Genomic DNA, 23,521 nt, shown 5'->3' with positions numbered 1-23,521 from the left:
TTACCGGCGTTAGGGTCTCAGGATGTGTAGCCAAGTCATTCCCACTATGAAGTGAAATTAGGGCCCCAGGAGAATCACCACACACTATGTCTTGAGTGGGATGCAAAGGCTCACTACATCTTAGAAAATTAAACTCTGTCTTTCCAGTACGGGCAACGCACAGATTGTACGAATAAGGTAAAGTTCCTTCACTGTAGTTGGGAGGAACCACGGGTCCAGACTTGACACAGAGACCAGGCTTAAAGCAGCCCCAAGCAGCAGGGCTGGAGGAGCGTCGCAGGTGCAGGGCGACCGCCAGAATCACCGCCAGGAGGAAGAGCACCGAGATCAAGGCCAAGGCCACCACCAGGTAAAACTGCAGCTCAGCCTGGGGGTCAGACGGCGAGGGCCGGTCACTGAGGTCCGGCAGCGCCTCCTGCAGGCTGTCGGCGAAAACCAGGAGCAGCGTGGCGGTGGCCGAGAGGGGCGGCTGTCCCCCATCGCGCACAGCGACCAGCAGGCGCTGGCGGGCCGCGTCCCTGTCGCCCAAGGCCCTCGCCGTGCGCACCTCGCCCGTGCGCAGCCCCACGCTGAACAGTCCGGGCTCGCTGGCCTGCAGCACGTGGTAGGACAGCCAGGCGTTGTGTCCAGAGTCTGCGTCCACCGCCACCACCTTGGTGACCAGGTAGCCGGGCTGCGCGGCGCGGGGCACCGTGTCGAAGAGCGCCGAGCCGTCGGGCCCCAGCGCCGGGTACAGCACCCTGGGCGCGTTGTCGTTGCGGTCGCCCACCAGCACGCGCAGGCTCACGTTGGCGCTGAGCGCGGGCGAGCCGTGGTCGCGGGCCTGCAGCATCAGTTCGAATGCGCGCAGCTGCTCGTGGTCGAAGGCGCGCTGCGCGAACACCACGCCGCTCTGCGGGTTCACGGACACGTAGGACGAGAGCGCGCGTGGCTCCAGGTCGCTGGCCACGATGGAGTAGGAGACCTGGCCGTTGGGCCCTAGGTCAGGGTCGGAGGCGCTGACTTGAGCGATGGAAGCTCCAGGCGGGTTATTTTCTCCCACGTGGACGATGTAGGAGGCCTGGTGGAAAACCGGAGCGTTGTCGTTGATGTCCGTGATGCGTAGGGTAATGGTAGTGCTGGAGGAGAGGGGAGGCTTGCCCCGGTCAGTGGCTGTGATGGTGACGTTGTATTCCAGAGTCTGCTCTCGGTCTAGATCCCCATCTGTCACCAGCTTGTAGTAATTATTAGAAGAAGAATAAATCTTGAAAGGAACATCTCTTCCTACATGACAGGTGACTTCTCCATTTCCTCCAGAATCCCGGTCCCGTGTTTTGAAAAGGGCAACAACCATTCCTGGTAGAGAACCCTCCAAAATCTGATCAGAGAGAGAAGTAATGATTATTTCTGGGATGTTGTCGTTTTCATCGAGGATATCTATGATTACTTTACATTGGGAAGAGAGACCACCTCCGTCCTTTGCTTCCACTTCCATGGTGTATCTTTCTATATCCTCAAAATCCAATGACTGGTTATTCTTAATCATGCCTGTTTTCTCATCCAATGAGAACTTGTGTCTTGTACTCTGAGCAGTGCTCCTGAAGTAGTAGTTTATTTCAGCATTGGCCCCCTCATCCTGGTCAGTGGCTGTCACCAGCAACACGGAGGACCCGGGGGGTAGATTTTCACTAATGCTAAGTCTATATTCATCTTGGCTGAACACCGGGGGGTTATCATTGGTGTCCTTGACAGAGATTTCTATTTGAGCGGTGGAACTTCGTGGAGGGTCCCCTCCATCCAAGGCAGTCAATATCAAGCTATGGGATCGCTGCTCTTCTCGGTCTAGGGGTTTCTCCAAGGATAATTCTGGGTATCTGCCACCGTCAGAATTAACTCTAACCATTAATGAGAAATAAGGGTTAGGATTTATCTGATAATCTTTAACTGAGTTCATGTTTATATCGGGGTCAGTGGCAGGGTCCAGGGATATTCGTGCACCTGCGGATACAGATTCAAAAATGTCTAAATGTATTTCCTTTTTATCGAATTGAGGAGCATGGTCATTAATATCCTCAACAACCACAATGATATGAAAAATATTTAAAGGATTTTCCACCACGGCTTCCAACTGCAATTCACATCTTCTTCTCTCTTTGCATATCTGCTCTCGGTCTATTCGGTCCTTTACAAGTAAGTCCCCGCTCTCCGCGTCTACGTTGAAGAGCAGCTTCTCCGCGCTAACTCGCAGCTTTCGAGCCGACACATCCAGGACACTGAGCCCTAGATCCCTGGCGAGATTCCCTACCACGGAGCCTTTGGCCACCTCCTCGGGAATCGAATAGCGGATCTGCTCGCAGAGCGCGGAGTAAAACAAAGGCAGCAGGAAGAGAAACAGTACCTGCCTCCGGTCAGCCGGGCGTGTCTGTGTGCAGCTCCCTCCCATTGCGCGCTTTAGTTCTCGCTGGGTCCCAATCTTTCCGAAAAGCCAAAGAAACTCCAGTTCACTGCATCACTAGAAGAACTTTCTTCCCAGGACAGGCGGAGCTGGGAATCCGTTTGTGCTGGGCACAGAGTGCCCAGCCAGGAGCCTGGGTGTGTGAGCGGGTTTCCTTCTATCGGTAGCTGCGCTGGAAATCCCAGCCTGGAGGCTTAGGAATCTCGGGTGTCAGCGCTAGCCCTGCACTGGCCGACAGCGGCGCCCAGAGGCCTCGTGTGGGATCGCAGTCTCATATTGTCGTCTTGAGATAATTTCTCTCCAGAATGTGTTGTTTTTCAGACGGTAGGTTGTGCCCAACTCTTTGCGACCCCATGGACTGTAGCCCGCCAGGATCTTCTATCCATGGTTTTTTTCCAAGCAAGAATACTAGAGTAGGTTGCCATTTCCTTCTCCGGGGAATCTTCCTGGACCAGGGATCGAATCGGTGTCTCCTGCATTGGCAGGCAGATTCTTTACCACTGAGCCACCAAGGAAGCTCAGAATATATATCTATCTATAGATATATAGTTATCTAATTGCCCAAGTTTTAGTTTTAGTAAAGTATAAGGGCAGTGTCTTTATACTTAGTTTTTCAAGAAGTTTGTTGTGGAAAATTTCAAACTTAGAAATTAGGGAGCATTATTATTGAACCTTCATTTATCCCTCACCCAATTGCAAAGATGATCAACACAAGGTATTCTTTACTACATATTTCATTACCTCATTGTTTTGAAGATATCCAAGATATTTTAATTAACTCTTCTTAAAGACAAGACATTAATATGGGGGAGAATTTTATCCTTAAGCCTATTATATAAACTGTTTACCAATGCAAAAGTCCTGCCTGATTTAAGAAAACAAGAATTCAGCATTTTTCACAGTCTGCCCAATCATCCATCCAAAGAGCCTTGTGGACTGTTTTTAAAGACAAGTCACCTTTTATGGCAGAGAATAGTAGTCACCTACCATGATATACAGTCTTCATAAATATTTCTGTTATTACTTTTTCCACATTAACACATATTTTAGTATTTATGTATACCAAGTATTAAAGGTTACTCCCCAAAACAGAAAACTTTAAATGATAGTTTTCCTATTGGATGGTTAAAAATATTACCCTGAGCAATGCATTATGTCTTTCCTACTTGCTTAGGAATAAAGAGTATTTGAAATAATTAAAACATCTGTATGATGGACAGACATGTTTAGCCCTTATGTTCAGCATGTTTAAAATAGAATTTTGAGTCAACTTCAAATATTATTTTCAAAGTCTCCTACAATGTCATTTATTACTTGAAATCACATTGTGTTAAAAATCAGATTACATAATAATAATTATTTTCTTTATATCTAAAAGCCAGTGAAATATTCTTAGAACCTCCCTAGTAATTCCTGAGAATATTTTCCTAAAGCATCTCCCATATCCAAATTTATTTCTAGCCTCAAAAGTTGGAGTATTGGGTCATAAGTAACAGTTGAAGAATAATTTTTATTTCCCATGTTTTGTCTTCTCATAGGGTCCAGTCTAAGAAACTGCTCTTCAGCAAATATAAACTATAGGAGAGTTTCAAACTATTAATAATTATAGTATTAAGAGGATGAGAACCAATGGTGTTAAAATTTTTCACCAAAATTAAATGTCTATTGTTTACAAAGAGCATTTTTTCACCATTAAAATAATAAAACATACTGTATGAGGATATGGAAATAATAACTGAAGCTTGACTCATCCTCAGAAATGATCTCTAAATGCAAACAACTTCTACAAACATGTGACCTGAAACACATCACCTCTAAGGGGTGTTGTCTGGTCATAGAAACAGAAGAGAAGCACTGAATTTGAGCTTTCACTTAGTTCTCCAAATAGAACGTATTTCTTATTAATTTACCCTTACAAAAATAGCATCAGCTATAGACATGTTTTTAGAGTAAGAATTTCACAATGCAGCCATTGCAGACAACAAAAATAATAAATTTCAGGAATAGAAACCTGTCCTAAGAATTAGTAGTGAACTGTGCTCACTACTCAAGCAACCTTGGCCAAAGAGCCATGCCCAGTGCCTGATGATGAGGGCTGTCCCAAGAGGGTTTCCACTGACCCTAGGTTAATTATTATGAAAAAGCAAAGATTGTTTCAACGATGTAACCAATAAATGCCTCCTATATTGTTGTTCAGTCGCTAAGTCGCGTCCGACTCTTACAGATGTTAGAGCAAAAAATCAGGCTTAGTGAAAATTTAAATGTATGGTGAGAAATATGTTAATATCAACTTACCTTAAATGAAAGCGCTTAAAGAGAAAACCAATTTTTTTTAAAGTAAAGAAAAAGTCGAACTCACTGGAACGAAAGGGCTGTCTTCTATAGGAAACCTGGAATCATCTGAAACGCACAAAGGCTCGCTTTTCTCACAGCTTTCCTGACTGATGAGCGTGTCCGCATAATTCGGCTGCGGGAAGATCACGTGACTCCTCCTTGAGTCAGCGGTGAGCGAGACCTCGTGCGAATAGGTCTGCAGGAAAGCCCGCACCCCGTCCACGCCCACAAACTGAGATGCCGGCACGCCAGCCAACCCGCTCCCAGAAGCCTGGAGCAGACGCGACGTGTACCAGTGCCTCAGCCTAAGTGCCAGTAGCACAATGACAAAGGCGAGGAAGACACAGGAGACCGCGGCCACCGCCACCACCAGGTAGAGTGTGAGGCCGGAGTCCTCGGGGTTGGGAGGAGAGTCAAGGTTGCCTAGATCAGCCAGGACGTCGGGGATGCTGTCGGCCACAGCCACCGTGAACATGACGGTAGCAGAGAGAGGGGGCTGGCCATGGTCCTGGACCCCCACCACCAGGCTCTGCTTGATCGCATCTCTGTCCAGCAGGGCCCGCGCTGTGCGCACCTCGCCAGTGTGCAGCCCCACAGAGAAGAGTCCGGGCTCGCTGGCCTTGAGCAGGCGGTAGGACAGCCAGGCATTCTGGCCAGAGTCTCTGTCCACTGCCACCACCTTGGTAACCAGGTATCCTGGCTCTGCAGAGCGGGGTGCGAGTTCCACCCCCGTGGAGCCATCAGTGGGGAGGGCAGGATACAGGATTTCTGGCACGTTGTCGTTCTGGTCCAGCACAAATATGCTCAGTGACACGTTGCTGCTGAGTGGTGGGTCCCCACTGTCGCTTGCCCTCACCTGCATTTGAAGATCTCGAAACTGCTCATAGTCGAAGGAGCGCAGTGCGAATAGGACACCAGTGTCCGAGTTGATAGAAACATAGGAGGAGAGAGGTGCCCCTTGGATGGTGTCTTCCTCTAGGGAGTAAATAACTCGAGCATTCTCGTTGCTGTCTGGGTCATGGGCTGTCACAGATAAGATGGAGGTGCCTCTAAGATTGTTCTCTGGGAGGTAGACAGAGTAGGAAGTTTGAGAGAAGGAGGGTGGATTGTCGTTGATGTCAACCACTTGCAGGGTGATGTGAATTTCCGTGGACTGAGGCGGTGTTCCTCTATCTGTTGCAGTCACTGTGATGTTATATTCTGAGGTTTTTTCTCGGTCAAGATTTTGGACTGTCAGCAATCTATAATAGTCTTCTACTGACTTTTCTAACTGAAAAGGTAGACTCTCCTCGATGGAACAGACAACTTGGCCATTCTTACCAGAGTCTCGGTCATGAGCATTGAAAAGAACGATTATTGTTCCTTGAGGAGCATCTTCCCTCACTGGACTAAATAACGATGTAATGGTCACTTCAGGTCTATTATCATTGACATCTTCTACTGAAATGAGTACTTTGGTCCGATCCTTCAATGCCCCACCATCTTCTGCCTGTATTTCCATGTCATAAAACGCACATTCTTCATAATCTAAACTCTTCGCTGTTGATATTTCGCCAGTATTTTCATTCAGCTGGAATAACGGAGATTGCTTTTCACTAATTTTCCAGAATTTATAAGCCACTTCCCCGTTGGTTCCTTCATCCGGGTCGCTAGCGCTTACAGTAAGCAGCCGGGTACCCGGGGGCACGTTCTCTGGGACTTTCACTCGGTAAATCGGTTGAGCAAAAACCGGGGCGTTGTCGTTTGTATCCAACACTGTCACTCGGATGTGCACTGTGCTGGAGCGACGCGGTTCGCCTCCGTCCGTGGCGATGAGGACCAGGTAGTGAGCAGCCTCCTCCTCGCGGTCCAGGGCGCGCTCCAGCACCAGCTCTGGGCTTACAGCTCCGTCGTCTCCAGTTTGCACGTCCAGGGAGAAGTGGTTATTGGGGCTGAGCTGGTAGCTCTGCAGGGAATTCAAGCCCACATCCGGGTCCACAGCCTCTGGCAGTGGATAACGTGTTCCGGGCAGAGCAATTTCGTTAATTTTTACTTCCAGATTTTCGACCTGAAATTTTGGGTTATTATCGTTGATATCAGTGACTTCTATTTCTATTCCGTGAAGTTGCACCCTGTCTTCAACCAGGACTTTAAAGTTCACCAGACACCGCGCGCTCTGAGCGCAGAGCTCCTCCCGGTCTATCCTGCCCGCGGTGACCAAGCTGCCGCTTCGTGGATTTAGAGCAAACAGCTGCGTCCTACCTCTGGAGACGATGCGGACGCCCCGCTCTGCCAGCTCGCGGAGCTCCAGCCCCAGGTCCTTGGAGATATTCCCCACGATGTAGCCTGTTTCTGTCTCTTCAGGTATCGAGTAGCGGATCTGGCTCGCCCCCATCTCCCACAGCCTCCCCAGGAAAAGGCACAACAGGAACAGTCTTCTGCGGTGCAGGCGATTCCTTGGAGCGGCCATTGTTGCTTCACTAAAGGTTTTTTCTTCGGAATACTTGCTGTGAACGCTGATTCCTTAGCTTCTGTTTTCCTCCTGCAAATTACGGTGATCTTTTTTCTCAGGAGAAACCCGTAGTGCCCCAAGTTCAGAGGCTGAGTTACTCTGCAGCCCCGTAGTCTGTTTGTGGGATCCGAGCGGCTTTGTGGGATCCGAGCGGCTTTGTGGAGTTGCAGACCCTAATACCGGGACCGAAAGCTGACTGAGCTTTTCGTAGAGTTGGTGAACAGCGGCGCTCAGAGTCCTAAGCCGTTACTACACCCACTGAGATGTGAAATACTTTTGCTATAGATGACTGACAAAACACTACTCTCTTACCATTACGATTTTAGATTTCTCTGTGTCGTGCGTTTATATTTCAAAAGCAATGACCACTTGTGGATATTTTAGTTGGAAGTGAAATGACGTGAAATTTCTATTAAATGTCATTAGTATCAGACAAACTTACTATCACTTTTATAGCGTTTTGCTCTTTCTAGATATGTAAATTATTCAAATTTCATTTTTATAATGTTTCAACTGTTTTCTATAGGTTGTTAATTTCTGAAGTGATTAAAATGTGCAATCCTCTTTGGAAATATATCCATATTTTCTTATTTTATATGTACATTTATATTTACATAATTATATTGAATGAATATATAGATTACTCAATTTGAAGCTGTTTTATAAGACATTAACTTTCATGGTGAGATTCTTGGAGTAAAGAGTCCTTAAGATTTTGTTTACAAAATTTAATTACATAATGATACTAGATTTTCTCATCTAATATTGCTAAACTTTAAGTAGGTTGGGATTTTTAAATTTTACATAGTTACGGTTGTTAAACTTTTAAGCTATTTCAATTTTTAAAATATTTAGTTTTCTATGTGAATTCATAGTGCATGCACAGCCTACAGCATTTGGAAGATTCAAATAACATGCACTGAAAAGTAAGTTTCCATTTCAGTTTTTTCATCAAGAAATTAGCAATATTAATATAATCTTAAACTTCCTATTATAAGGGTCATCTAAACTAAAGTAATAATTTGAGGTAAAAAAAAACACAAGATGTAGAACAAATTACGTACCACAATAAGAAATTTCTTTCAGCAATTTGTAAAGAAATTATTTACTGAAGCAGTTCCTAATAGAAAACAAACAAAAGACAGATGCTTATGTAATGGCATCTTTTATGTGCTTGAAATTAGTAGATTTTTGCCTTAAAAGTAATTCAGAATTCTCCTTCCCTCCTACAGATAGAAGGATGTCACTAGTCACTAATGTTTAGGGCTCCAAGTAATAAGACAAATACAGTGACTTTCCTCTCTTTCTGCTATAGGTCAGATGTGAGAGCAAGTGATAGAGGGAGCAGCATTTCCTTTTCTCTTATCAAGTATCTCCTTCTGTTAACTATAAAGAAGAGGATTTTGCATTCAAGGAAATTTGAAGGAACTTAGATAATGACTTGGATTTTCTGATGAGTTCATTGAGTCTTTCTCACACAATATATCACACAGTAATTTTTTCTCTAAATATTAAGGACTTCAAAGACTCACAGATATGTAGATTTAAGGAACTAGACATGAGGAATAAATATAAGAAAGAGATGTAAACTGTACCAGTGAAATCAGTGAAGGAAGATACCTAGTAGTAGCTTTTTTGCTGTAAAGAATGAAGTGACTACCTACTTTAAATTTAATGTTTACTTATATATAACAAACATCTAAATATGTTAAATTAAGAATAAAAAAGCAATGGGTAAATTTCATTAGATTAGAAAAGAGATAAGAAATTGGCAAAAAGACTTTTGTTGTGAAGCATAGAGCATACTCTCTCAACTTGGTAAATCTTAACTGGGTAAGATATTATGTCACATATCTATTCTCAATTCACCATTCCCCTTGAAGGCTGGATATACAGCTTTCGGATGAGCTCTAATTATTCCTAAGCAACTCGTTAGACTTAAAAGATGCAATATATTTTCATGTGAATAAAACATTGCAGAGATGATGAAAAAGAGTAGATATTTAAATGGAACTCACCGCCATTAGAGTTTCGGGATGGGAAGTCGACTCACTGGAATTACAGAGTGGAAATAAGGCCCCAGACGAATCACCACAAAGTATATCTTGTCCTGAACTCAACTGCTCGCTACATTTTAGAAAATTAAACTCTGTCTTTCCAGTACGGGCAACGCACAGATTGTACGAATAAGGTAAAGTTCCTTCACTGTAGTTGGGAGGAACCACGGGTCCAGACTTGACACAGAGACCAGGCTTAAAGCAGCCCCAAGCAGCAGGGCTGGAGGAGCGTCGCAGGTGCAGGGCGACCGCCAGAATCACCGCCAGGAGGAAGAGCACCGAGATCAAGGCCAAGGCCACCACCAGGTAAAACTGCAGCTCAGCCTGGGGGTCAGACGGCGAGGGCCGGTCACTGAGGTCCGGCAGCGCCTCCTGCAGGCTGTCGGCGAAAACCAGGAGCAGCGTGGCGGTGGCCGAGAGGGGCGGCTGTCCCCCATCGCGCACAGCGACCAGCAGGCGCTGGCGGGCCGCGTCCCTGTCGCCCAAGGCCCTCGCCGTGCGCACCTCGCCCGTGCGCAGCCCCACGCTGAACAGTCCGGGTTCGCTGGCCTGCAGCACGTGGTAGGACAGCCAGGCGTTGTGTCCAGAGTCTGCGTCCACCGCCACCACCTTGGTGACCAGGTAGCCGGGCTGCGCGGCGCGGGGCACCGTGTCGAAGAGCGCCGAGCCGTCGGGCCCCAGCGCCGGGTACAGCACCCTGGGCGCGTTGTCGTTGCGGTCGCCCACCAGCACGCGCAGGCTCACGTTGGCGCTGAGCGCGGGCGAGCCGTGGTCGCGGGCCTGCAGCGTCAGCTCGAAGGCGCGCAACTGCTCGTGGTCGAAGGCGCGCTGCGCGAACACCACGCCGCTCTGCGGGTTCACGGACACGTAGGACGAGAGCGCGCGTGGCTCCAGGTCGCTGGCCACGATGGAGTAGGAGACGTGGCCGTTGGGCCCTAGGTCGGGGTCAGAGGCCCTGACTTGTTCGATGGAAGCTCCAGGTGGGTTGTTTTCTGGCACGTGGACGACGTAGGAGGCCTGGTGGAAAACCGGAGCATTGTCGTTGACATCAGTAATATGCAAGGTAACACTTGTATGGGTGCAGAGAGGCGGCTTGCCCTTGTCAGTGGCTACGATGGTGACATTGTACTCCGGGATCTGCTCTCGGTCCAGGGTCCCGGCTGTTACCAACTTGTATGAATTTTTGGAGGAAGAGATTATCTGAAAAGGTACTTCACCCTCTAGTCGACAATTAACCTCCCCATTCTCCCCGGAATCTCTGTCATGTATTTTGATCAGAGCAATCAGAGTTCCTGGCACTGCGTTTTCCAGAATCATTTCGACTAGAGAATGAAATGTAATATCTGGTCTGTTGTCATTTTCATCTTGAATGCTAATTTCAACTGTACACTGTGCAACCAGTCCTCCGCCATCCCTCCCTTCCACCACGATGGAATATTCTTTGATTTCTTCGAAATCCAGTGTTTTTAGCGTTGTAATTTCCCCACTCTTTGAATTCAGACCAAAGACTTGCCCGGACCTGTAGAAGGAATAAGCAATTTCTGAGTTGACGCCCTCGTCCTGATCGGTGGCTGACACCTGCAACACAGTGGTGCCTGGGGGCACGTTTTCTCCAAGGTTGACTCGGTATACGTCCTGGGTAAATACCGGGGGGTTATCATTGGCATCAGTGACCTGGATCTGGAGCTCAGTAGTGCCACTTAGGGGTGGATCGCCACCGTCTGAGGCAGTCAGTACTAAACGATGGTAACTCTGTTGTTCCCGGTCTAAGGGTTTCTCCAATACCAGTTCCGGGAATTTACTACCATCTTGTTTTTCCTTATTTATCAACGAGAAACTAGGGCTAAGAGAAAGTTTATAAGTCTGCAGAGAGTTTAAGCCAATATCTGCATCTTCCGCGACTTCTAATATAAATCGCGTGCCTGGCGGCGTAGACTCACTTATTTGCAGCTCGAAGGAATTTTGCGAGAATTTTGGAGTGTGGTCATTAACATCCTCGATCTCTACATTCACGTGATAAAAGTTCAATGGATTTTCAGCAACAACCTCAAATTCCAGAGCACAAGCGGACTTCTTCCCGCATATCTGCTCCCGGTCTAGCCTGCTGCTCACAAGTAACTCCCCGCTCTCCGCGCTCACAGTGAAGTAAGGCTTCTCCGAACTGACGCGCAGTTTTCGAGTCGGTAACTCGTGGACACTGAGTCTCAGGTCCTTGGCGAGATTCCCCACTACCGAGCCCTCGGGCATCTCCTCGGGAATCCTGTAGTGGATCTGCTCAGAGAGCGCCAGGCAGAACAAAGACAGCAGGAACGGAAAGAGCACTGGCCGCCTCTCAGCCCAGCCGCTCTTCCCAGCGCCGCTCCCCATCCCTCTTGCCCGCCCCCCGCCCCCACCCCGTCTTAGTTTGCTCACCGGCCTGGAGACGCCGGATTACAAATAATGTCTATGTTGCAGTCGTCCGGAACTCCCAACAGCTTTATGAGGGTCAGGCAGGGTTTCTTCTCTAGAGAAGGAAACGGTGGAAAGGCTTACGCTAGCGAGTCTGAGACAGGGAACGTGAGCTGCGGCTGCGCGAGGAAGTCCCCTGTACCAAGGTCTCCACTTTGGCCAACAGCGGCGCCCAGAGTCCGCACTGGTAAACTACAGCCCCTGCAGCTTCAGTTTAAAACTTAACAAGCCATATTTTTACGTTAATATATTTAATATTTTAAATCATCAAGGCTTATTTAAAGTCTTGTTTCTAAATTGTTAGAAATATCATTCATGTTGGGTTTGTTTACAAAGTTAATATATATTGGTCCATTTATTTCACCATTCTGCAAACATACACTGAACTTTTGCTTTGTGCTAAGCACTGTCCTTGTCAGTGTTAATATAACAATGAAAAAGACACAGGTCTTGCCCTCAGAGAGTTTGTTGTCTACCAATTCCATGAATCATTTCTGTTTATTAGCTATGATATGTAAAAATTTTTAAAGCTTCTTTCATTGATTCCTAGTTTACCCCACATGTCTACATAATCAGTGCTACTTCATGTCACATATATTAGAGAACATCAATACTAGTGCAAATTATTTTGTAAAGTTGTGTAATTTTGCACCAATCCTCAAACATCTCTGATATCAACACTCTTTACAAAATAATTTTTTTACTCTAACTCAAGAAGTATTCATCCAAAGAAACTGTCCCTATGATGTAGCCAGAGATTATCTGGTGTACCTTCTACTTCATTTCTCAGAATTAACTGGCTTATGTCATACCCAATATCTTATATAAATTCACCCTTAAAATGTATTGAAATACTTGTCTGTCTGTCAATACAAAGTCACAAAGGGATTTTCTAGTAGAATGCATTACTTTCTTATCTATGTATACATTTTATACTGAATTGGAGGAACTGAGTTCATGGTAAATTTATTTACATAAATTCACTGAATATAGTGACATTTGTTCTCATTATTTTACTCCATTGGTTATTATTATTATTATTGCAATTAGTGAATGCTTTCAGCAAGAGTACTGGGGCAACTTTCCATTCACTTTTTAAATTTGCAAAGTGTCAACAAAACAGTTGTCTCCGTAAGTGACTGTACACCTAAACACTACAGAATATAAAGCTAATTCCTACCATTATATATGGATTGGAGGAGAAACAGCACAATCCCTCGGAAATGTCTTTTTAGTTGATAACAAATAATTCATTGTACTTTCCACTCTCATCTGATGACAAATCAACCGTTAGTTTTATTTAAATGCTATAACAAGGGATGCAGAAGTCCAAATGGAATCATTTTTAATTGAACCAATTGGCCTGTTTAGAATTTGTGTACATGTAACTTCTTTTCTTAAAACTAACACTCTCAAACTCTAACCATGAGAACACAGCACATTTCACATGACTGTACAGTCAAAACAGCTCACTGGAATTCTAATGAAATGTGTTCTTCTGCATTTTACAGAGGTAACTTTCAACAATTTTAAGATGACATTTTATTTCAAATTTGATGGGGAGGGCAATGGCCATTTTAGGCTTTAGATGCCATGTCTCCATTGGTATGAGTCCTGGGTGACCACTGACACACAACATTTGGGAACCAGTCTTACCTACCACCACCCTTTAAAATATGTTTGCTTTGAGATACAAGAAGTATTAAAGCTTTGAAGGGTACTGATACAGATACAGAACTCATAAAAGAGGTTTAAACTGAAGAAAAATTTCAAGAACTTAGTTTTAGGTGAAATCCTAAGAATCCTAAAAATTCTGACATGTATTTTACTTTTACTAAGCTAATACAAGGGTTAAGAAACCTCAATAATTTTTGTAAGTTCTAATTTATATATACCTTTATGTGTCTATACATATACATGTGTACACACACACACATATATATTCCTATATATAAAATGAACTGACCTTATGTGGTTGGGTAGCTATTTCTTAAATGAATAGATGATAATTATGGTAAAATATGAAAAGTTTTAAGAGGTTAAAAGTTAATATTTAAAGTCTTGTCTAAGCCTTTGGAAAGCAGATGAAACAATTATGATGATTAGAACTCAATTTTATTGTATCACTAACACAAACCCCAAACTCTGCGGTACACCTTAAAAGCCATCTTTAAACTTTCTTTACAATGCATGTTTCAAAACACAAATTAAATTTATAAAAAAATATAATTCCTCTAAGAAATAAACATAAACAATGAACCAAACTCACCTGAACAGCAGCAGCTTCATCCCTACATTCATGAAAATCTATGGATGTTAACAAGGAATCATTTTTCTCACAGCTGTCTTGGCTAATGAGCATGTCAGCATAGTTGGGCTGGGGGAAGATCATGTGACTCCTCTGAGAGTCAGAGGTAAGGGAGACTTCATTGGAGTAGGTCTGCAGGAAAGCCTGTACTCCTTCCATGCCCACAAATCCTGAGGCTGGCAGGCCTGCTAACCTACCACTGGAAGCCTGGAGAAGTCTCGATTTGTGCCACCGCCATAGTCTGAACGTCAGCAGCACGATGACAAAGGCAAGGAAGATGCAGGAAACGACAGCCACTGCCACCACCAGGTACAGTGTGAGGTCTGAATCCTCAGAGTTGGTTAGGGTCCTGATGCTACCCAGGTCGGCAAGGACATCTGGGATGCTATCTGCCACGGCCACAGTGAGTGTGACGGTGGCTGAGAGAGGGGGCTGCCCATGGTCGTGGACTGTCACCACCAGGCTCTGCTTGAGCGTGTTTCTGTCCAGCAGGGCCCGTGCTGTGCGCACCTCGCCCGTGTGCAGCCCCACCGTGAAGAGCCCTGGCTCACTGGCCTTGAGCAGGCGGTAGGACAGCCAGGCGTTCTGTCCTGAGTCTCTGTCCACTGCCACTACCTTGGTAACAAGGTAGCCTGGCTCTGCAGAGCGAGGTGCCAGCTCCACACCTGTGGAGCCATCAGTGGGAAGCATGGGGTACAGAATCTCTGGTGCATTGTCGTTCTGGTCCAGTATGAACAGGCTCAGGGACACATTGCTGCTGAGTTGAGGGTCCCCATTGTCACGGGCTGTCACCAGTAGCTGCAAGTCTTGGATCTGCTCATAGTCAAAGGAGTGCAGAGCATACAGGACACCAGTGTCAGAGTTGATGGAGACATAAGAGGAGAGAGGCACCGCCATGCTGCTGCCTTTGGTCAGAGAGTAAGTGACCTGGGCATTGCTGCCACTGTCAGGGTCATGAGCAGTCACAGAGAAGATGGAGGCACCTCTGGGGTTGTTCTCTGGGATATAGGCTGAGTAGGAGGCATGATGGAAAATGGGTGGATTGTCATTGATGTCTGCCACTTGCAGGGCAATATGAATTTCAGTAGATAGAGGGGGGGTTCCTAGATCTGAGGCTTCCACTGTGATATTATACATAGAGATCTTTTCTCGGTCCAAAGATTTCCAAGTCACCAATCTATAATAATTATCAATTGATTTTTCTAATTGAAAAGGTAAATTATCACGTGTATAACAGACAACTTGACCATTCTTCCCAGAGTCTCGGTCATGCACATTCAAGAAGGCAATTACTGTCCCAGGAAGAGTATTTTCCAGGACTGGGCTAAACAAAGATGTAATGGTCACTTCGGGTCTGTTGTCATTGACATCTTCCACTGAAATGAGTACTTTGGTCCGCCCCAGAAGTGCTCCCACATCTTCAGCTTGTATTTCCATATCATAAAATGCACATTCTTCATAATCTAAACTCTTCGCTGTTGATATTTCGCCAGTATTTTCATTCAGTTGGAATAACGGAGATTGCTTTTCACTAATTTTCCAGAATTTATAAGCCACTTCCCCGTTGGTTCCTTCATCCGGGTCGCTAGCGCTTACAGTAAGCAGCCGGGTACCCGGGGGCACGTTCTCTGGGACTTTCACTCGGTAAATCGGTTGAGCAAAAACCGGGGCGTTGTCGTTTGTATCCAACACTGTCACTCGGATGTGCACTGTGCTGGAGCGACGCGGTTCGCCTCCGTCCGTGGCGATGAGGACCAGGTAGTGAGCAGCCTCCTCCTCGCGGTCCAGGGCGCGCTCCAGCACCAGCTCTGGGCTTACAGCTCCGTCGTCTCCAGTTTGCACGTCCAGGGAGAAGTGGTTATTGGGGCTGAGCTGGTAGCTCTGCAGGGAATTCAAGCCCACATCCGGGTCCACAGCCTCTGGCAGTGGATAACGTGTTCCGGGCAGAGCAATTTCGTTAATTTTTACTTCCAGATTTTCGACCTGAAATTTTGGGTTATTATCGTTGATGTCAGTTATTTCTACTTCTATTCCCCAAAGTTTCCCTTCATCCTCAACTAGGATGTTAATATTTACAAAACATCGCGCGCTCTGAGCGCAGAGCTCCTCCCGGTCTATCCTGCCCGCGGTGACCAAGCTGCCGCTTCGCGGATTTAGAGCAAAGAGCTGCGTCCTACCTCTGGAGACGATGCGGACTCCGTGCTTCGAAAGCTCTTGTGACTCCAGCCCCAGGTCCTTGAAGATGTTACCCACGAAGGATCCTTTGTCGGTCTCTTCAGGCACAGAGTAGTGGATCTGTCCTCTCCCGATCTTTCCCAGCGCACCCAGCAGCGCGCACAGCAGTACCAGCTCGCCGCGTCCTCCGTAATTCTTTGGAGCGGCCATTGTTCTTTCGCTATGGAATCCACTCAGAATCTTCATTGGGCATATATGTTTTGTTTACCTTGTTCCTGAAGTTATAGAGATCATCTTCTGGAAAGTTGGAGTATCCCAAATTTAGGGATGGAATTTTGCCGCAGGCCTCCAGTTGGTTTGTGAAATCTGCGGATCTCTTGTGAGGTGAGAGCCCTGAGTTTCCGGCTGGTTTTTGGTTACTTTATCTCCAAGTAGGTGAACAGCGGCGCTCAGAGTCCTAGGCAGTTACTGCAGTCACTTACATTTGTAATATCCTATGCTAGATTGCCAGGGGAAAAATTGCTACTTGTTTTCTATAGTCTGTTTGGAATAAATTATCCCTGAACTCATATTTTAAAAGTAATTTCCAAGAAATGTGGAATGAAATAGGGTTAAAGTCTTACAAAGTATTATTACATAACCAGATTTTGGGGTTTATATCATATTAAATTACTCAAAGTTTTGTACTGTATTTACTGTTTTAAAAATAAAATTTTAATATGCTCTAAGCATTAGTGTTAATATCTTCAGTATCTATTATCAACTAAGTAAGAACCCCACTCATTACTGGAAATTAATTCATTTTTAGGCTAAAATATACCTATTGGAGATGACTGATTCAGAAGTTGTTTTATTTGGTTTTAAACCAATTTGATCAATATAGTAAACTTTCTGTAGAGTGGTTGCCTTTTAATTTTCTTTTTAAAATGCCGTTTTAGTCACACAGTAGTGTTTTGAAATTAATATTGTGAAATTTTAATACGATAAATGCTTTTACTTTCAAGTTATATCACAGACTAAATTTTATATAATTTCTATTTGAATAGAAAATACTTGAAAGGTACAAATGAATATATAATCGAAAGCAAATTTCTATCTATTCTTCTGCCTATGAGAGGTGATTACATTTTAAAGCCAACTTAGTTAACTTCTAAAGGTAAACAAATAGCCTAAAATTTTACCTTAACTACTACTTTGATCAAAAGAATCACAAAAGTAAGAAACACATAATTATCACTAAGGAGTCAAAAAGTGCCAGTGCAAGAATAAATGTCTCTTTCCTTCAGCAGTTTGTAAAATGGCCAGTTACTAAGGGAAGTACAGCAAAAGCCTGATACAATGTATTGCTATCTTGTATATGTAACTGTATCCACTTGAGACTGCTAATCTGGTCTAAATTTGAAGATTTCAACATTCCATTTTCTCCTAGAGATAGTAGAATGACTAGAAGACCTCTAGCTATATTAGTTTAGGTCTGCAAAAAAGACATTTCAAAAATTATGTAGGAGAAGTGTGTGTAAGAGGAACAACAGAGGCCAAAACATTGTGTTTTCTTTGATGGAGGAGCCTATAGAATGAGCATTATTACAGGTTAATCCTGAAAAAACCTATGCTGCAAGTAAGGAGAACATGCTTTTATTTTCTGATAAGCATAGTGAACCTGTGTTGCACTTAGTCAAGTAAAATGATTTTACACACATTTATACACACAGTACAATGAAGACAATTACAGTAGGTACATCTATATAAAAATCTAGGTTAATCGACCTTATTCTAGTGCTTTGAAGCAAAAGAGAAGTAAATATAGGAAACAAAGTATCAGATTAGTATGGAAACAATAACAGCTAAGTCAATTAAGAAAAATATCTAATTTTAGCTTGTTTTTCTTTTAAGATTTATATGATTGCCTACTTTTACATTTACAGTATGTCTAGTTGAAAAAAATAATCATTTATTAATCTGTAGAAAGAAAAATTTAGATAAAAATCTCAGTAGCTTTATGGGAGACCATATAACATTGCCAAAAGTTTCCCCTATGGAAAAAACCACAACTTCACTGCTTTATAATATGAACCTGGTAAGACACCACTAAAAGACACATAATTTCTCTGAATTCAACCTCCCTTGAAAAATGGTATTACAGCTTTTTGGCTGGTTACTACATTCTTAAGACAATGTTTAGATCTAAAATTTGTATAGATGCATTTGGAGACATTTTATTTTTGGTTCCAGACCACTACAATAAAGAGAATAACACAATAAAGTGGGTCACGAAAGTTTTGGTTTCCCAATGTGTATAAAAGTTATGTTAAAAAAAGTTATGTTTTAAGTATGCAATAGCATTATATCTAAAAAAGTACATACCTTAATTAAAAATACTTTATTGCTAAAAAACACTAACCATCACTGGAGCCTTTGGTGGGTCGAACATAATCTTTTTGTAATGGTAACATCCAAGATCACTGATTATAGATCACCACAGGGCTTCCCTAGTGGCTCAGATGATGAAGAACCTGCCTGCAATGCAGGAAACCAGGGTTCAATCCCTGGGTAGGGAAGATCCCTTGGAGAAGAGAATGGCTACTCACTCCAGTATTCTTGTCTGGAGAATTCCATGGACAGATGAGCCTGGTGGTCTCCAGTGCTGGGTCCATGGGGTCGCAGAATGGGACATGACTGAGGGACTAACACTTTCACACTTTCACTTTCACATGATGACTATAATTTTAAAAAGTTTGAAATACTTAGAGATTTATCAAACGGGAAATGGCAACCCACTCCAGTGTTCTTGCCTGGAGAATCCCAGGAACCACAGAGCCTGGTGGGCTGCTGTCTGTGGGGTCACACAGAGTCGGACACGACTGAAGCGACTTAGCAGCAGCAGCAGCAGCAACAACACAGACACATGAAGTGAGGAAATGCTGTTGTCCAAATGGTGAATATGGACTTGATTGACTCAGGCTTGCCATAAATCATCAATGTGAAAAATCAAAACAAAATAAAACTGGAGTATCTTCAAACCTCAATGAAGCAAAATGAACTAAAACAGAGATGTGCCACTTTTTTCCTGTGAATATGGAGAACTGTCGACACAATGAAAAGCAGGTTATACTTACAGGAAACTCACCTGATGAGAAGTCGACTCATTGGAATTACAAAAGGGAAATAAGGCTCCAGATGAATCACCAGAAAGTATGTTTTGTCCTGAACTCAACTGCTCACTACATTTTAGAAAATTAAACTCTGTCTTTCCAGTATGAGCAACGCACAGATTGTACGAATAAGGTAAAGTTCCTTCACTGTAGTTGGGGAGAACCCCAGGTTCAGACTTCACACAGAGACCAGGCTTAAAGCAGCCCCAAGCAGCAGGGCTGGAGGACCGTCGTAGGTGTAGGGCGACCGCCAGAATCACCGCCAGGAGGAAAAGCACCGAGATCAAGGCCAAGGCCACCACCAGGTAAAACTGCAGCTCAGCCTGGGGATCAGGGGGTGCCGGGCGGTCACTGAGGTCCGGCAGCGCCTCCTGCAGGCTGTCGGCGAAAACCAGGAGCAGCGTGGCGGTGGCCGAGAGGGGCGGCTGTCCCCCATCGCGCACAGCGACCAGCAGGCGCTGGCGGGCCGCGTCCCTGTCGCCCAAGGCCCTCGCCGTGCGCACCTCGCCCGTACGCAGCCCCACGCTGAACAGTCCGGGCTCGCTGGCCTGCAGCACGTGGTAGGACAGCCAGGCGTTGTGTCCAGAGTCTGCATCCACCGCCACCACCTTGGTGACCAGGTAGCCGGGCTGCGCGGCGCGGGGCACCGTGTCGAAGAGCGCCGAGCCGTCGGGCCCCAGCGCCGGGTACAGCACCCTGGGCGCGTTGTCGTTGCGGTCGCCCACCAGCACGCGCAGGCTCACGTTGGCGCTGAGCGCGGGCGAGCCGTGGTCGCGGGCCTGCAGCGTCAGTTCGAAAGCGCGTAGCTGCTCGTGGTCGAAGGCGCGCTGCGCGAACACCACGCCGCTCTGCGGGTTCACGGACGCGTAGGACGACAGCGCGCGCGGCTCCAGGTCGCTGGCCACGATGGAGTAGGAGACGTGGCCATTGGGCCCTAGGTCAGGGTCGGAGGCGCTTACTTGAGTGATGGAGACACCAGGAGGGTTGTTCTCTGCTACATGGACCACATAGGAAGCCCGTTCAAAAACTGGCACGTTGTCGTTTACATCACCGATGTGCAGCGTGATGCTCGAGCTGGAGGAGAGGGGTGGCTTGCCTTTGTCAGTGGCTGTGATGGTGATATTATACCCAGGGGTCTGTTCGCGGTCTAGAACTCCATCTGTAACTAATTTATATGTGTTTCTTGAAGAAGTCAGTATTTTAAATGGAACATCGCCTTCTAATTTACAAATAACCTCTCCATTGTGTCCGGAATCCTTGTCTCGGATTTTCAGCAAAGCAATGTGTGTTCCCAGCTTGGTGTCCTCCATAATAAAATCCGGTAGAGATTGGAATACCACTTCTGGGGCATTGTCATTTATGTCTAGGACTTCTATCTCCACTGTACACTGGGCAATCATTCCTCCACCATCCTTTGCTTCCAAAACTATGGAATATTCTTTCACTTCCTCAAAATCTAATGTATTTAGAATAATAATTTCCCCAGTATTAGAATTCAGGTCAAACTGGGTAATCTGGCCTGCTTCAGTGAAAGAGAAAGTGATTTCAGCATTGACACCGTCATCTTGGTCAGTGGCCATTACTCTAAGCACAGTGGTGCCTGGAAGCACATTTTCTGGAAGCTCCACCCTGTATAGTTCTTGGCTGAACACTGGAGGGTTATCGTTGGCATCAGTTACCAGGACTTGTATCTGTGCAGTACTGCTCAGGGGTGGATCCCCGAAGTCCAAGGCCGTCAAGGTCAAGTGGTAGGATTTCTGTTCTTCTCTGTCTAAAGGTGTCATTAGTACCAGCTCAGGGTATTTACTGCCATCCAACTTCTCTTTAATCACAAGTGAGAAATGATCATCAGGACTGAGCTGGTAATTCTGTAGGGAATTGGTACCAATATCTGCATCATGGGCAGATCCTAAAATAAATCGTGCCCCGGACTTTGTGGACTCACTTATTTGTAGCTCAAAGGAATTTTGCGAGAATTTAGGCTTGTGGTCATTGACATCCTCGATCTCTACATTCACGTGATAAAAGTTCAATGGATTTTCAGCAACAACCTCAAATTCCAGAGCACAAGCTGACTTCTTCCCGCATATCTGCTCCCGGTCTAGTCTGCTGCTCACAAGTAACTCCCCGCTCTCTGCGCTCACAGTGAAGTAAGGCTTCTCCGAACTGACGCGCAGTTTTCGAGTCGGTAACTCGTGGACACTGAGTCTCAGGTCCTTGGCGAGATTCCCCACCACCGAGCCCTCGGGCATTTCCTCGGGAATCCTGTAGTGGATCTGCTCAGAGAGCGCCAGGCAGAACAAAGACAGCAGGAACGGAAAGAGCACTGGCCGCCTCTCAGCCCAGCCGCTCTTCCCAGCGCCGCTCCCCATCCCTCTTGCTCCCCTTCTTAGTTTGCTCACCGGCTTGGAGACGCCGGATTACAAATAATGTTGCAGTCGTCCGGAGCTCCCAACAGCTTTATTTTCGGCGTGAGGGTCAGGCAGGGTTTCTTCTCCAGAGGAGGAATCGGTGGAAAGACAACACTAGCGAGTCTTGAGAGGGAAAGTGCTCTGCGGCTGCGCGACGGGATCGCCAGCCCCAAGCTCTCGACTTTGGCCAACAGCGGCGCCCAGAGTCCGCACTGTGAAACTGCAGCCCCTGCTGCTTCAGTTTAACCAGCTACCGTCACTACCACCGTGTATCCAGCTGAAAAATCATTTTTTAAAGACGTAAGCATGTTTAATAACACGCTTCCCAGGTGGCTCAGCGGTAAAGAATCCACCTGTCATGCTGGAGGCGCGTGTTTGACTCCTGGGTCGGGAAGATCCCCTGGGGAAGGAAATGGCAACCCATTCTGGTATTCTTGTTTGGGAAATCCCATGAACAGAGGAATCCGGGGTGTCAAAAGAGTTGGGGACGACTTAGCGACTAAGTACGCACGCATATTTGGTAATATTTAATTCGTACTATTAGAAGCGTCACCATCCCAACTTTCCAGGTTTTTAGGTCAATCGGTAGGTTTAATACATAAACATCTATACGTTGACATAATTACTCCCCAACTTTCAAATCCGCACTAGTAATAGGATGATAACTGTAACACAGATTTGGCTTAAAGGATCTCAGATCATAGCTGTTGTAAATACTCATTAATTAGCAATATATTGGATAAGGTTTCATCTTTCTTTCCTTGTCACCTTTTTCCTTATTCTTCCTTACATTTTTTGTACCTATTTCCATTTTTCTTCCCAGAGGGCAACAGTAATGGTGAAATTATGTCTTTCAAAAGGCACAATTTATACATCCCTCTCTTGTTCCAAAATAATTTTAGCAATTTCTTTATAGTAACATTTGGTTTTCAATTCTGAGATCTCACTTAAAGAAATGATTATAGGCTTTCAGAAAAGAGCCTATCCTCTCTTTCCCATTGCATGATTATTTTCCTGGGTATAAAATTCAACTTGAGTCTCCAAAACTACCAGGGGAAAATTATATTTTGCTTTGCATCACAAACTCACTAAGCAAGGTCTATTGTACTGAGGCACTTGTTCCCACCTCTGTACTTACCACATCCCATAATGACAGTTGAAGGAAACAGTCCCTAGAAAATGTATAATAGCTCACTGACTTTAGTGATGATCTCTCCCCTTTGTTTAAAAGTACTTTTAATAATATACTTAATTGGAGGGTTCTTTTTCAAAATATCTGATAATCACATTTCTGCCCCACAGAATGTAACACTGTCCTCTCCCCCTATTGACTGTACATCTGAATGTTACAGAATGTATGAAATGCACTTCCACAGGATTGCACAGATCTTTAGATGCAAACCACCACCTTATGGAAGAAAAACATGCTAGACTTTATGCTAGAAAAACATTGTTCTCTTAACATTCAAACAAGATTACCTTGTCATCAACTACTTCTTGATACTAGTCAACTGCTGTATTGAGTTTTACTAAAATGTTATATAACAAGTGAAGATGTAGTTAATTACAGATTAAATTGTCTCTGAATTTTTTCAACAGACCCAAATAAGTAAAATTCACTACTGCTCTAGGACTTGAGTGTATGACATGGTTGTTTCATAAAGCCAGCATCCCAACTCCCCTACTTGTAGAGCCCACATACACACTTCAC

General features: G+C 45.1%; 3 protein-coding genes across 7 annotated transcripts in view; all 3 read right to left on the bottom strand.

Moving 5' to 3' along the window:
* LOC129633985 (protocadherin gamma-C3) overlaps positions 1 to 23,521 on the bottom strand; it is a 149,621-nt gene that overhangs the window by 105,862 nt on the left and 20,238 nt on the right. Inside the window, exon 1 of one of the 5 annotated variants that reach the window (XM_055555979.1) lies at positions 19,375 to 21,975. The exons of 2 other annotated variants lie outside the window; for them this stretch is intronic. In XM_055555979.1, coding sequence (XP_055411954.1) covers positions 19,375 to 21,771 — 2,397 coding nt within the window. In that variant the 5' untranslated portion in view covers positions 21,772 to 21,975. Of the gene's footprint in view, positions 1 to 4; positions 2,606 to 9,277; positions 11,684 to 19,374; positions 21,976 to 23,521 lie in introns of those variants that run through there. 2 more of the 5 variants (XM_055555973.1, XM_055555954.1) reach the window with 2 other exon arrangements.
* Positions 2,787 to 7,808, bottom strand: LOC129634111 (protocadherin gamma-A9-like). The gene has a single exon (XM_055556081.1). The coding sequence runs from the start codon at positions 7,215 to 7,217 to the stop codon at positions 4,767 to 4,769; it is 2,451 nt and encodes an 816-aa protein (XP_055412056.1). The 5' UTR covers positions 7,218 to 7,808; the 3' UTR covers positions 2,787 to 4,766.
* Positions 12,522 to 16,937, bottom strand: LOC129634065 (protocadherin gamma-A8-like). The gene has a single exon (XM_055556029.1). It carries the CDS (start codon positions 16,491 to 16,493, stop codon positions 13,935 to 13,937), a length of 2,559 nt encoding a protein of 852 aa, XP_055412004.1. The 5' UTR covers positions 16,494 to 16,937; the 3' UTR covers positions 12,522 to 13,934.

This window comes from Bubalus kerabau, chromosome 1, assembly GCF_029407905.1.
Source record: "Bubalus kerabau isolate K-KA32 ecotype Philippines breed swamp buffalo chromosome 1, PCC_UOA_SB_1v2, whole genome shotgun sequence".
In the NCBI taxonomy this organism is placed as follows: Eukaryota; Metazoa; Chordata; class Mammalia; order Artiodactyla; family Bovidae; genus Bubalus; species Bubalus kerabau.
This window is presented reverse-complemented; position numbering and strand designations above follow the sequence as displayed.

Bases quoted from the DNA above. Each gene is read 5' to 3' on its own strand.
- LOC129634111 (XM_055556081.1), bottom strand. From the start codon at position 7,217: ATGGCCGCTCCAAGGAATCGCCTGCACCGCAGAAGACTGTTCCTGTTG.
- LOC129634065 (XM_055556029.1), bottom strand. From the start codon at position 16,493: ATGAAGATTCTGAGTGGATTCCATAGCGAAAGAACAATGGCCGCTCCA.